Source organism: Danio rerio, chromosome 5 (genome assembly GCF_052040795.2).
Source record: "Danio rerio strain M-AB ecotype USA chromosome 5, GRCz13ab, whole genome shotgun sequence".
Taxonomy (NCBI): domain Eukaryota; kingdom Metazoa; phylum Chordata; class Actinopteri; order Cypriniformes; family Danionidae; genus Danio; species Danio rerio.
In genome coordinates, this window is record NC_141025.1 from 767,501 (window position 1) to 782,500 (window position 15,000).

Below are 15,000 nucleotides of genomic sequence, written 5' to 3' on the forward strand. Positions count from 1 at the left end.
ACCATTACAACATGACAACACAACGTCAACACTACACTACAACACCCCAACACTACATGACAAAAACAACACCTTACCACTACAACAACTCTACAAAAACACACCATTACAACATGACAACACAACGTCAACACTACACTACGACAACATGACCAAAAAACTCAACACGTCACCACTACAGCAACTCCACAAAAACACATTACAACATGACAACACAACAATTTAATCTGACAACACAACAACAAGTCAATACATCATGACAACACAACAACAAGTCAATACATCATGACAACACAAAACATTGAAGATCTGTGCTGAATGAGTTCTGGAGGTGGTGTGTGTGTGTGTGTGTGTGTGTGTGTGTGTGTGTGTCAGAGAGGAGTGAGTGAGTGTGTATGCGATTGAGCATGTTGTCATGTTGTATGAGTGAATGTGTCTGAGTGTTTAAACAAGTATGTGTGTGTCAGATAAAAAGAGTGTGTCAGAGAGAAAAAAGTTTGTTTTTTAGTGTGTGTGTGTGTGTGTGTGTGTGTGTGTGTGTATGTGTGTATGAGAGAGAAAATATGTGTGTGTGTGTGCAGTTTTATGAGGTCAGTGAGCACACACACACACACACACACAAAGAGCCTCGTTCTCAAAGACAAACACTCTTTGGGTGCAAATGACCCTGAAAGCGCGGCCGCTTCATCCTAGCCAGTGGAATTCTCTCTGAGCCGCGACAAAAGTAAACAATACAGGGGCCGCGGGGCCGACGGGCCCTCAGAACACACAGCACAGAGCGGGAACAACAGGGGCCGACGGCAACGGCTCCACAATCCGGCCCACGAGTCCCCTGAACACACACACTCCAGAGAGACACGAACAGCACACACTGACTGCAGCAGACTCATAACACACACACACACACACACTCACAGACACACACACACACTAATGCATACACACAAAAACACACTAATGCAAACACACACACACACACACACACTTGCACTCACACACACATACACTCACTCAAGCATACTCACATACAGATGCTTAAACACACACACACACACACACACACACATGCACTCACTCACACTCTTTCTCTCTCTCTCACACACACACACACACACACTCGTACACTTACTCAAACACACCCACACGGTCAGAGAAGTCTCAGATACAGTGGAGTGTGAGTCCCCCCGCACTAACATGTTGAATAACATTAGCATGGGATGCTGTGATTGACCAATCAGAACAGAGTGTTTCAGAGAGGCGGGGTTATGCATGAATTTAAACTCAGTCATGGAGCTGGGTATACTGTACACCACACGCCTCCAGCCATAATCAGTGTTCAGTAGTGCAGTACAGCTGTATGCAGGGGTGGACGGGTCGTCTGACAGTTTCCCGCTGGGCCGATTAACTTTTTGGGTCGGGCTCATCATCTTCTTATGATCTGATTGGCCCATAAAACACTAAGCTGACCAGGCCCGGATTAGCAAAATACCATTTATCGTCCCCGTCCAGCCCTGATGTAGGGAGTAGTGCACAGTGAACACTGTGTAGGGTCCCTGTCAAACATAAGCTGATCAGAGCCCAACACACACTAGTCATTGCTCAGAGACTAACACACACTAACAGCAGATTACCAGGCTGTTTGATCACGTTAACACTCAGTGATAGTGATGTGTGAACACATTAAGAAAACAACAGCGGCTGTAATGGCTCACACACACATGCTAATGTGGGCTTACACACACACACACACACACACCACTGAGAGAGAGAGAAGGACTCAACACAAAACACACTCACACACACACTCTTGTTTTGCTATCTTAGTGAGGACTCTGTATAGACTTCCACTGTTTTGCTATCAGGTATTTTCTGGCCTGGCCCGAGCCCTAACCTTAACCTTTGTGACCTATAGAGCCCATTTGTTTGTTCTCCATGTTAATGTCAGGTTATCATAATATCTGCATTTAAAATGAGTGAGCGAATGACACTTAAAAACAGTTTGCACATCCTGCTTATAAAGGTTGAATGAACACCCCCTCAGGTAAAGCGTTTCCTCATGTTGTCCATCATCCCTCTCAGAGACCAGCTAGAATTAAACACACGCTAGTCTAATTGTGTTAGTTGCGTGCACACAGTCGGGTAATGACAGATTAAGGCCTGTAATGTTAATAATCTCCCACAGCAGCCGGGAAACTGGAGAAACTGGTGTAGCAGGAGCAGAGCGTCTCTGTTTCTGTCTGTCAGAGGCGGATCAATGAGTCTGCCGGAGGAAATGAAGGAAAGAGCAGTGGATCCGCTTCCCACATCTCCATAAACAGCAGAGAGAGAGAGAGAGAGAGAGAGAGAGAGAGAGAGAGAGAGAGAGCACAGAACTCTGAATCGCTCTCTCTGAAATGTTAGTTGTTATTTATTGTGACATGGCTGTCTGGAATCCTCACTTCTGATTGGTCAGTCGTGACGTTCCAATGTATGATATTCCCAGATAACACCTGCTAAATAACGCAGACTCATGCGGGAACTGAGAATCAGCTTGACCATCAGTGAACACGTTTATTCATATACTTATATATATTCACATTCATATTAATATGTTCGTCTGTTACACTGTTTGTCTATCTAGTGTGTGAATGATGCGCAGGTTAGTGTATACTCCGTCAGCTGTTTCCATTCTGTCAGCTTTGCGCTTAAAGGATTAAACCATTACAGCTCAGAATAGTGTTTAGTGTCTGATGTTCATGTTTAGTGTTCAGTATCTGTGTAATAATCAGGATAAAGCACATGCAGCCGGTTGTTTTCTCAGAATAAAGCCTTCAGTCTCCAACAGCAGTGCTGCGCTTCACATATTCTGAGAGAACAGTCTGCTGATGTGCTTTATCCCTAACCTAATATTGTTTTATCCTGCAATATTGATGTTAAATATACTGTTCATTATTGCTTGTTTTGAAATAATCTCTCCTACTGTGCCAATACAGCACATCTGAGTTGAACTGAGAGAGAGAGAGACTGTTTTCTGTTTCATAAAGCCTGTAATGACAGTAATCAGCACAGTTATTTAGCAGATGAGCATTTATTAGCAAATTAGTTTGAATAATTTAAAGAATGAATGAGTGAGAGACAATGAGAGAGAGAGAGACGCCTGGGGCCGATCTAGAAGACGAGAGGATCTGTAATCTGGTGCAGACATCAGCACACACACACACACACACACTCACACACGCACACACACTCACACACACACACAGATGCTGCAGCGGTGTGTGTTTCACTGATCCAGGGCAGGATTCAGCACATCTGTGTTTGGTCAACAGCGGCGCTGAAACCGGGCACTCCAGACTCTCACCAGACACTTCTGAGAAAGCAGGTGTGTGTCGCTCGCTTCATCCGACACACACACACACACACACACACACACACACACACACACACACACACACACACACATTGATTTTCCTTCAGCTTAGTCCCTTTATTAATCTGGGGTCACCACAATGGAATGAACTACCAACTTATCCAGCATATGTTTTACACAGCGGATGCCCTTCCAGCTGCAACCCATCACTGGGAAACATCCATACACACTCATTCACACTCATACACTACAGCCAGTGTAGTTGATCAGTTCCCCTATAGCGCATGTGTTTGGACTGTGGGGGAAACCGGAGCACCCGGAGGAAACCCACACCAACACAGGGAGAACATGCAAACTCCACACAGAAACACCAACTGACCCAGCCGGGACTCGAACCAGAGACCTTCTTGCTGTGAGGCCACAGTGCTGACCACTGCGCCACTGTGTCGTCCAAACAACATTTATTCTCATCTTTATTGTATAGTCACCCTGTACAATCTAAAAGTGGACTGCACATGTTCTGTGTGGTTATAGAGCCTCTTCAGCCCTGTTCACTGTACAATGACTGAACTAAACCCATCTGACACTTACATCTGAGCTCCAGCGGCATGCAAATGAGTCCAAATCACAGCAGTCAGCTAACAAACGAACATATCTGTCTAATCTGCATGAAGGGGATTCATCCCGAGCACACCGACCCTGGAATAACTTCTGCAGTTTAGCCGAACCAACTGAAGAAAGCACGGCGGAAACCACACGTCACACATCTGCAAGAGCAGCAGACACGCTCACATGTGTAACTCTGGCATCTGAATGTGAGCAGAAGGAGTTTTGCAGAAACAGAGCGAGTCTTCAGACGTCTTTCAGGAGCTGATTCTGACCGTCAGCTTCACATCTGAGCAAACACCAGCATTCATCATCACGGGCCGTGTTCTTCAGTCTGCAGTGAGGAGTTGGCCCTCAGAGTGAATTTTAAAGCCACAAAGTGGGAAACATTAGGAACAGCGCTGGAGGAAGATGCAGCAGAACGCATGAAGAACCTCATTGCAGTTTCTGAGCAACGTCTGAGCTGGACGATTACAAGATCCAGAAACAGGACACTCTAGATCAGGGGTGCCCAAACTCAGTCCTGGAGGGCCGGTGTCCTGCAGATTGTAGCCCCAGCTTGCCTTAACACACCTGCACTGATGTTTCTAGAAAACCTAGAAGCCAGGATATTTACATTAGATGTCGCCTACGCTGTTGTTGTCTATTGGAAGGATTGCGTCAACAGAGCCGCCATTTTGGTACAGGGTAGCGCTCTGTTGACATGAATGCGGGACCAAGCTGCAGTGGAGGACTGTGGCCATCCAGAGCCAGAGATACACACATATATCTATGATCGGGAGTTTTCCCGGAGGTCAGTATGCAAATTTTTTTTTTTTTCAATTACAAAATTATAATTTGAAATCACTTTTCTACATTGATGGATCAGTGACCGCACAGGAATTCCTGACAAAAAGCTTGTGTTTGTGTGTATGGAAATGTACTATCCTCCCTCCCTCTTAGAATTGATCTGATCATGTCCTGAAACACAGCTCCTCTCCTGCTTTCACTGCTCATACTGACGGAGGGAGCGATTCGTTTGTGAATGAATCTCTGTTATGAACGACTCGTTCACTAGCCGACAATAATACCAGTTTCTGGCAGCGCAGCATCTCGTTGTCATATTTCTTGTGCATTGTTTGCTGATTTTATTCAACAAAACTAGCATAAGCCGAGTCTGAAGGAAAATGAATGAATGAGTTCAGAACACTCAAACACAGATGGACTGTATGAAAGAGTAGACATCTCATGGACCGCATGGAACATTCAAGAAGGATCTAGAACACTCATGAACACACTAAACACTCTAGACCCTCATCCACGTTTGACAAACACACTCATATTTCCACAGTCCAGGCTTATTGAAAGCAGCTTCACAGTGATAAACAGGAAATCTGTCAAAGGCCATTCATCATCACAGACCGTGCTCCTCAAACCCACAGGGATTTGGCCCTGAGATGATGAGCTCAGAGGTTTGAGGTGAAGTTTACTGCTAAACATGAACAACAGCAGTGGAGTCTGAAGCAGAGGCAGCAGAGCTTATGAAGAGTTGAGTTCTTGATGAACTGTACACAGACACTGAATCATAACTGAACTGAATCAATACTGAACTGAATCAACACTGATCTGAATCAACACTGATCTGAAACAACACTGATCTGAATCAACACTGAACTGAATCAACACTGATCTGAATCATGACTGAACTGGATCAACACTGAACTGAATCAACACTGATCTGAATCATGACTGAACTGAATCAACACTTATCTGAATCAACACTGATCGGAATTACACTAATCTGAATCATGACTGAACTGGATCAACACTGAACTGAATCAGCACTGAACTGAATCAACACTGATCTAAATCATGACTGAACTGAATCAACACTGATCTGAATCAACACTGATCTGAATCATGACTGAACTGAATCAACACTTATCTGAATCAACACTGATCGGAATTACACTGAACTGGATCAACACTGAACTGAATCAACACTAAACTAAATCAACACTGATCTGAATTATGACTGAACTGAATCAACACTGATCTGAATCAACACTGATCGGAATTACACTGAACTGGATCAACACTGAACTGAATCAACACTGAACTGAATCAACACTGATCTGAATTATGACTGAACTGAATCAACACTGATCTGAATCAACACTGATCTGAATTACACTGATCTGAATCATGACTGAACTGGATCAACACTGAACTGAATCAACACTGATCTAAATCATGACTGAACTGAATCAACACTGATCTGAATCAACACTGATCTGAATCATGACTGAACTGAATCAACACTGAACTGAATCAACACTGATCTGAATCAACACTGATCGGAATTACACTGAACTGGATCAACACTGAACTGAATCATCACTGAACTGAATCAACACTGATCTGAATCATGACTGAACTGAATCAACACTGATCTGAATTAACACTGATCTGAATCAACACTGATCGGAATTACACTGATCTGAATCATGACTGAACTGGATCAACACTGAACTGAATCAATACTGATCTGAATCAACACTGATCTAAATCAACACTGATCTTAATCATGACTGGACTGAATCAACACTGATCTGAATCATGACTGAACTGAATCATCACTGATCTGAATCATGACTGAATTGAATCAACACTGATCTGAATCAACACTGATCTGAATCACGACTGAACTGAATCAACACTGATCTGAATCATGACTGAACTGAATCAACACTGATCTGAATCGCGACTGAACTGGATCAACACTGATCTGAATCAACACTGATCAGAATCATGACTGAACTGAATCAACACTGATCTGAATTGCGACTGAACTGAATCAACACTGATCTGAATCATGACTGAACTGAATCAACAGTGATCTGCATCAACACTGAACTGAATCCTGACAGTTGTCTGGTCTACAGCTGAGTCAGTGTTGTGTTTGGATCCCTTGTTCCTGTGCAGCTGCTGTACATCAGTCTCCAGTGTGTAGAGAAGTGAGTTGTCATAATCCAGCCGTGTGTCTGCGAGCGTCAGGTGAAATTACCGTTGATAATCCCTTTAGTTCCGTCACGCATTAACACAAACTCCAGCCCACAACTCGATGCTGAAGGACACCGTAATCACAGGCTCTCTTCAACAAGCGGCTTCAGAGTCGGAGTCAGTGGTGAACTATTACACTCACATCACTTTAATAAGAGCAGACAGTCTGAAAGCAGAGCGTCTGCACAGCTGAGACACCATTACTCCTGCACGGCAGACATTTACCTCTATTATCCAGCTCAGATCCACTGCTGCAAACAGCTCTTTCAGAATCTCCTGATCATGGATCTCCTGAACACTGCTGTATTTCACGGCTCTTTCCTAGATTTCAGCATCAGATAGTGAAGAACGCAAGCCAATCGATTCCTCACACACAATCCCTGCAGGAAGGATGTTTGTGCATCGCATCTGCTTTACTTTTCAATAGGAGAATCAGTCAAAGCTTCACAGATTTATAAATGTAGTATTGCACAAAGCACTCTTAACTCTGCTGCACAGCCGACAGATTGCAGACATTTGTAGTTTCTTTTTATTTTGGAAGATTTTTAATATGTTTTACAAACGTATCACAACTTTTAATAATAATCAGACATGTTTCGTGATCATCAAATCTGCTCATCTGAGCACTGCAGCGATGATGCTTTATATCCAGTGGTGTAGCGGACGGGCCCGCGTGATTAGGGGGCCCCGCGTCGTCACGATTTTCAATAATTGTAAATCTGGCAACCGCAATAATCAAACTCTTGGGAATATCTGTGGTCGGAACTAAAGTTCACAGGTCTGTGTTCTCTGAACTCCTCTCAAGCGGGGGACTACTTCATTCTGATTGCTTGCCGCCGAACCGCGTCATAGCTCATACCATTAAGTTGACTTGATTTCAACTCTCCTCGACGCCCACACCGCAGAAGACACGCCGCGCTGTTTCCCGCCGCCGGTTCTCATTGAAAATGAATGATTTCTGGCTACTTTGACGCTCTCGCCGCTTTCGGTTTGTGATCGCTCCTCAGTTTGTGAAGGCTTCCCCGCGTTGTCGCTCCACCCCGCCTCCCTTCCCCGCTCCTCAATTTGTGATCGCTTCCCCGTGTTGTCTCTCACCAAACCCCCCCCCTTCATCAGGGGGCCCCGTCAGTGATCCCTGCAGGGGGGCCTCTGCATTTTGCACTACGCCACTGTTTACATCTCAACAATAAATGACGTTACTATATTCACATACAAAGCAGCTGTTTGGAATTGCAATACTTCAGTATTTTCACTGTGTAAAAATCACCCAGCTCTGTGTGTAAGTGTGTAGTAAGTATGGGTGTAACTGTAAAATGAATCTGAATGTAATCCAATAGTAATGTGTGTAATTTGGCATAGAAGACATGTCATTTGTAATCAGTAATTGGCTACAGTTAAAAAGTAATCTAATGTAATGTAATGTAATATTAAGATTACATCACGCTAAATGTGTAGTCTAACATTGTATCTGACTAGGCATGGGCCGGTATAAGATTCTGACGGAATGATAACGTAGGACACAGTATTGTGATTGCTGCTCTAAAATATATTCTTTTTAAATGTCTGGGTAAGAAACTCAAAGATTTTCTTCCTTTGAAACTAATATGTTTAATTTTCTGAAAAGATTATAATACTTTAGAACAGTAAACATGACAAGCATATCAGACTTAGCGTAGCCGTCTTCATTAGTTTTAAAAACACAGATTTCTTTACACTTTAAAACAGTGTCTTTGGAGCAGGCCCGTGCAGAGACCTTTAAAGGGGCATGTGCAGAATTACATTTTTTACATGAAGAGTGGGATGGTGCGGGAATATGTTGCGGGAAATCTGAAGACCAGGGGGGGGTGTTGTTGGTGTGGGTCGCTAGGGCACTTCAGATCACTTTGGAAGGGCATGTGCACAGGTTGAGCCCTATGTGTGCACGTGCCTGCTTTGGATATGTTTTCTGCTGGAGATACTGTTGTACTAAAAAACAAAAAGAATATAAAAAAAATCTTACACATACCTCAGGAACGGTATTGCAGAACAAAGTGGCGGTTTTAAAACCTTGACTTTTCCAAACCACGGTAAAACCTGAAAACGGTTATCGTCCCATGCCTACTACTGACTACACATTTTTCACGAGTCATCCACCCGGCTCTGTCTATAAGTGTACAGCGCCTAATTGTGGATGCAAGCTGAAAAATAATCTAAATGCAATCTAAAAGTAGTCAGATTATCTACTATCATTTGTTTACTGACCACACATTACAGTAATTAGATTACTTTTAAACCGTAACCAAATACTGATTACAGATTACTAGAAATGTGTATTCAGTAACACAATCTTTTAGGTTACACATCTTCATAGTGTGCACTGCGTAACTTGAAAAGTAATCTAAATGTAATCTAAAGTAACTGGACTACTTTACTATAAGCATTTAATCTAACAGGCTACGTGACTCACTACACATCTCTGACATGTAATTTGTAATCAGTAATTGGTTACTGTTTAAAAGTAATCTAAATGTAATCCAAAGTAATCTGATTACATTACCATACCTTTATAATCTGACAGATACTACTAGCCACACATTTGACAAGTAATTAGTAATTTAGTAATTGGTGAGTAGTGCTGTCGCCTCACAGCAAGAAGGTCTCTGGTTTGAGTCTCGGCTGGGTCAGTTGGTGTTTCTGTGTGGAGTTTGCATGTTCTCCTCGTGGTGGCGTGGCTCCAGTTTCCCCCGCAGTCCAAACACATGCACTATAGGGGAATTGATCAACTAAACAGGCCGTAGTGTATGAGTGTGAATGTAAGAGTGTGTGGGTGTTTCCCAGTGATGGGTTGCAGCTGAAAGGGCATATCCGCTGAGTAAAACATATGCTGGATAAGTTGGCGGTTCATTCCGCTGTGGCGACCCAATATTAATAAATGGACTAAGCCGAAAAGAAAATGAATAATTGGTGACAATTCAAAAGTAATCTTGATGTAATCCGAAAAAAGTAATCAGATTGGTACTGAGCGCACATTTTGGCATGTCATTTCTCATGGGTATTAGATCCATAAGTGTACAGTGTGTCATTTTGGACGTAACTTGAATTCCTCCAAACGTTAGCATGAGTGTGTGTGTGTGTGTTGTCAGAGTAGTAAATAGAGCTGTACCTGAGAGAAGTCGAGTGTGTTTAGCGGACTGCACTGCTCCTCCACCTTCTCCACGGCTCCGGTCTGCTTCTTCATGCGCTCCGCCTCCTGGGCCAGGTACAGGTCCAGCACTGGGACCCCACGGGTCTTTATATCGGCCTCCGTCAGCGAGTTCACCATCAGCATCACCCACACCGGACGCTTGCGCTCCCAGTTCCCGGCGATGGCGTTGAACAGGTATTCAGCATACAGGCCCTTTCCCCGCTGGTCAGGGGTCATCCAGGAGGGCAGCATCAGCCGCACGTACTCCAGGTGCGTCTTCAGGCGCAGGTAGAGTTCTGGAGGCAGCACGTCCTGCAGGTTCTGGCCCGCCGGCAGCAGCTGACAGCGGGACAGAGCCGAGATGGTGGACGGGTCCGTCAGCTCCAGCTCAAAGTACACCACGCTGCTCTCCTGGAACGCCTGCTTGGAGTTCTGCGGGATGAAGTCCCAGACGCGGGTGTACGGGACGTGGATGGTGCCGTACAGATATGACGGAGGGTCCCGCTTGATCGTCCACAGGAAGGAGTTCAGATCACTCTGCTGAGAGAGAGAGACAGAGAGAGATGTTGTAGTGTGTTCACTCAGCTGATGAGTGAGAGAGCCCTGAGCTCAGAACATCCTCCAGCCCGGGGCTCACCCTGTTAGCAGGGCGAGAGGGGAGTTTGAGCTCAGGTATATCTGGAGAACTCCCCTGATTTATTCTGGCTAATGACAGATAGGGGGCAAAGCAGTGGCGCTGTGGTAATGCTGTTGCCTCACAGCACTCAGCTCGCTGGTTTGTGCCTCGGCTCAGTTGGTGTTTTTGTGTGGAGTTTGCATGTTCTCCCTGCATTCGCGCGGGTTTCCTCCGGGTGCTCCGGTTTCCCCCACAGTCCAAACACATGCGGTACAGGTGAATTGGGTAGGCTAAATTGTCCGTAGTGTATAAGTGTGTGTGTGAACGTGTGTGGATGTTTCCCAGAGATGGGTTGCAGCTGGAAGGGCATCCGCTGCGTAAAAACTTGCTGGATAAGTTGGTGGTTCATTCCGCTGTGGCGAACCCGCATTAATAAAGGGACTACACCGACAAGAAAATGAATGAATGACAGATAGGGCTATAGGGAATATACGGCTTGCTAAGAGCTCGACTGTGGTGCCAATTTAATCTGTTCATTTGACTAACTTTAAGTCGTTTGTTTTTGGACTGTGGGAGAAAACCGGAGGAATCCCACACATGCAAATATAGCAGATATATGGATTTATATAATGTTAATATAACATATTAAAATGTATATTTATAAGTACATTTATTATTTATATATTATTTGTAAAACAGTTTTGTCCTTTATATTGAGCAGTCAGATAAATGATAAATGTACTGTACCTTTAATTTGACCAGCTGAAAGGAAACACTCTTCCTGAATGCATCAGCACATGCACAGAACAACACGAGCATTATAGCTAGTAAACTGATGTCAGTATGATCCCGCTTGCTGTTTGAGTGTTGTTGAGCGAGTCTTTAAACACCTATGATTGATCACGCTCTCAGGGCCGGCGCGTCCATAGAGGCGACCTAGGCAGCTGCCTAGGGCGGCAGAATAGAGAGGGTGGCGTCCCCGAAACTACCCTTGCCACCCACGCCCTCATACGCGTCTAGAGTGGCAGAATAGAGTAAGCGGCGTCCCCTAAACTACCCTCGCCACCCGCGCCCTCAGTTATATCCACGTCTAGTGCGGCAGAATAGAGAGGGCGGCGTCCCCTAAACTACCCTCGCCCTCAGTTATATCCACGTCTAGTGCGGCAGAATAGAGAGGGCAGCGTCCCCTAAACTACCCTCGCCCTCAGTTATATCCACGTCTAGTGCGGCAGATTAGAGAGAGCGGCGTCCCCTAAACTACCCTCGCCCTCAGTTATATCCACGTCTAGTGCGGCAGAATAGAGAGGGCAGCGTCCCCTAAACTACCCTCGCCACCTGCGCCTCAGTTATATCCGCTTCTAGGGCGGCAGTATAGAGAGAGCGGCGTCCCCGAAACTACACTCGCCACTCGCGCCTCAGTAATTTCCGCGTCTAGGGCGGCAGAATAGAGAGGGCGGCGTCCCCTAAACTACCCGCGCCTCGGGCAGCGTCCCCTAAACTACCCTCGCCACCCGCGCCTCATTTATATCCGCTTCTAGGGCGGCAGAATAGAGAGGGCGGTGTCCCCTAAACTACCCTCGCCACCCGTGCCTCAGTTATACCCGCGTCTAGGGCGGCAGAATAGAGAGGGCGGCATCCCCTAAACTACCCTCGCCACCCGCGCCTCAGTTATATCCGCGTCTAGGGCGGCAGAATAGAGAGGGCGGCGTCCCCTAAACTACCCTCGCCACCTGCGCCTCAGTTATATCCGCTTCTAGGGCGGCAGAATAGAGAGGGCGGTGTCCCCTAAACTACCCTCGCCACCCGTGCCTCAGTTATACCCGCGTCTAGGGCGGCAGAATAGAGAGGGCGGCGTCCCCTAAACTACCCTCGCCACCCGCGTCTCAGTTATATCCGCGTCTAGGGCGGCAGAATAGAGAGGGCGGCATCCCCTAAACTACCCTCGCCACCTGCGCCTCAGTTATATCCGCTTCTAGGGCGGCAGTATAGAGAGAGCGGCGTCCCCGAAACTACACTCGCCACTCGCGCCTCAGTAATTTCCGCGTCTAGGGCGGCAGAATAGAGAGGGCGGCGTCCCCTAAACTACCCGCGCCTCGGGCAGCGTCCCCTAAACTACCCTCGCCACCCGCGCCTCATTTATATCCGCTTCTAGGGCGGCAGAATAGAGAGGGCGGTGTCCCCTAAACTACCCTCGCCACCCGTGCCTCAGTTATACCCGCGTCTAGGGCGGCAGAATAGAGAGGGCGGCATCCCCTAAACTACCCTCGCCACCCGCGCCTCAGTTATATCCGCGTCTAGGGCGGCAGAATAGAGAGGGCGGCGTCCCCTAAACTACCCTCGCCACCCGCGTCTCATTTATATCCGCTTCTAGGGCGGCAGAATAGAGAGGGCGGTGTCCCCTAAACTACCCTCGCCACCCGCGCCTCAGTTATACCCGCGTCTAGGGCGGCAGAATAGAGAGGGCGGCATCCCCTATACTACCCTCGCCACCCGCGCCTTAGTTATATCCGCGTCTAGGGCGCAGAATAGAGAGGGCGGCGTCCCCTAAACTACCCTCGCCACCCGCGCCTCAGGCGGCGTCCTCTAAACTACCCTCGCCACCCGCGCCTCAGTTATATCGGCGTCTGGGGCGGCAGAATAGAGCCCCATCCCCCCCCGTTTTCACTTTAGGTTTGAGGGCGGCGTGACCGTCCTTTGCCTAGAGCGGCAGTTCAGCTTGCTCCGGCCCTGTATGCTCTACAGAAACGGCTGCGATTGGCTTTAATGGTCAGTGCGGCTCTGGTGCTGTTAAGCAAACAGTGACATGGACCCTGATGTTAGACGGCCGCGGCGATCAGCTGATCCATTATAGGCGGTGGATGATGGAGTAAACTCGCTCTGAAGACGCATTCGTGTCTGGATCCACATATAACGTTAACAACTGAGAGAGGGGATAAAACGTTACCTCACCAACACAGCAGCAGACAGTTGCTAGGGTGCAGTAAATGGTTGCTAGGGTGTGGCTAGTAAGTGGAACGGTCATCAGTGATTGGTAGATTGGTAGTCTGAGTTAAATGAGCCCAACATTAAGTCTGTATGACAGTCTGGCGGAAAGTTATGATGTCACAAAGTTTGGTCCAACATTAAGACTACTCTGAATTATCCGGGTCAGTTTTCGGAAAACCGTAAGTCAGATTAGTTGGGAAAGATAAAGCAATCCGAGTCAGAGTTGTTTGGAGGTCTGGAGTAAGTGTGGTGGTTGTAGTATGAACGATCTAGAAGGAGATGCATATCAGTCTCAGAAGAAGAAGAAGGTGACGGAAGAAATAATAAGTTTATGTGGTATAACAGTGTTTTGGCTTTCTCAAGCCACCATAAATATATTATTTATATTGTATTTAATTATATATATTATTGTTTTTATTATCATTAGTATTATTATTTTACTACTATCTATTGTGTGTACTGTGTGTTTTTATATATGTATGTTCTTTTTTATTTAATTATTATTATTATTATTATTTTATTTAATAATTATTATTTTTTTTAAATTATTATTATTATTTTATTTTTTAAAATTATTATTATTATTTTAATTAATTTATTTTTAATTTAATTATTATTATTATTATTTTTATTAATTATTATTATTTTACATTTTTTAATTATTATAATTTTTTTAATTAAATTATTATTATTATTATATTTAATTATTATTATTTTTTTTTATTTAATTATTATTCATTTTATATATTTAAACTCTATAACTACTTTGGCAATACATGTGTAACATTTGTAAGAAAGAGACCGTATAAAACACTACACCTACTATAGTACGGGCTGCAGGAACACTGTAGTATTGAGTACCCACTGAGACACCACTGTATAGTGGTGTGGATGTTTATTCAGAGGTGGATAATGTCCTCAGCTGACGGTTAATGCCTAATTAGTCCAGCAGAAGGTGAATCCGCATCCAGAAGAAGAGTCTGACACTGAAGACGCGTGTCTGAACAGATGCCTGCTCAAGACAGAGACTGAACCTGCTGGAGACGGGCCGGAGCGCTCAGTACAGCACTACTCTACTGCTCTATGAGTGACCGATACAGCTCTGAACACACGCTTATCTGCCAGACGACACACACACAGCTGAAGACTACAGTAGTCAGTATTCGTCAGACAGTCCCCCGCTGCACAGTGAGGATATGTTTCCTGTATTTGGTGTTCTCGTTCTGGAGAAAGTCTTAT

General features: G+C 45.3%; 2 protein-coding genes across 4 annotated transcripts in view; one reads left to right on the forward strand and one right to left on the reverse strand.

Moving 5' to 3' along the window:
* The window catches only part of dcc (DCC netrin 1 receptor), a 418,185-nt gene that overhangs the window by 42,902 nt on the left and 360,283 nt on the right, over window positions 1-15,000 (forward strand). The gene's annotated exons all lie outside the window — the stretch shown is intronic.
* Window positions 1-15,000, reverse strand: part of trabd2a (TraB domain containing 2A) — a 55,777-nt gene that overhangs the window by 39,566 nt on the left and 1,211 nt on the right. Inside the window, exon 2 of one of the 2 annotated variants that reach the window (XM_087252381.1) lies at window positions 10,140-10,697. In XM_087252381.1, coding sequence (XP_087108507.1) covers window positions 10,140-10,697 — 558 coding nt within the window. 2 annotated transcript variants of the gene reach the window in all.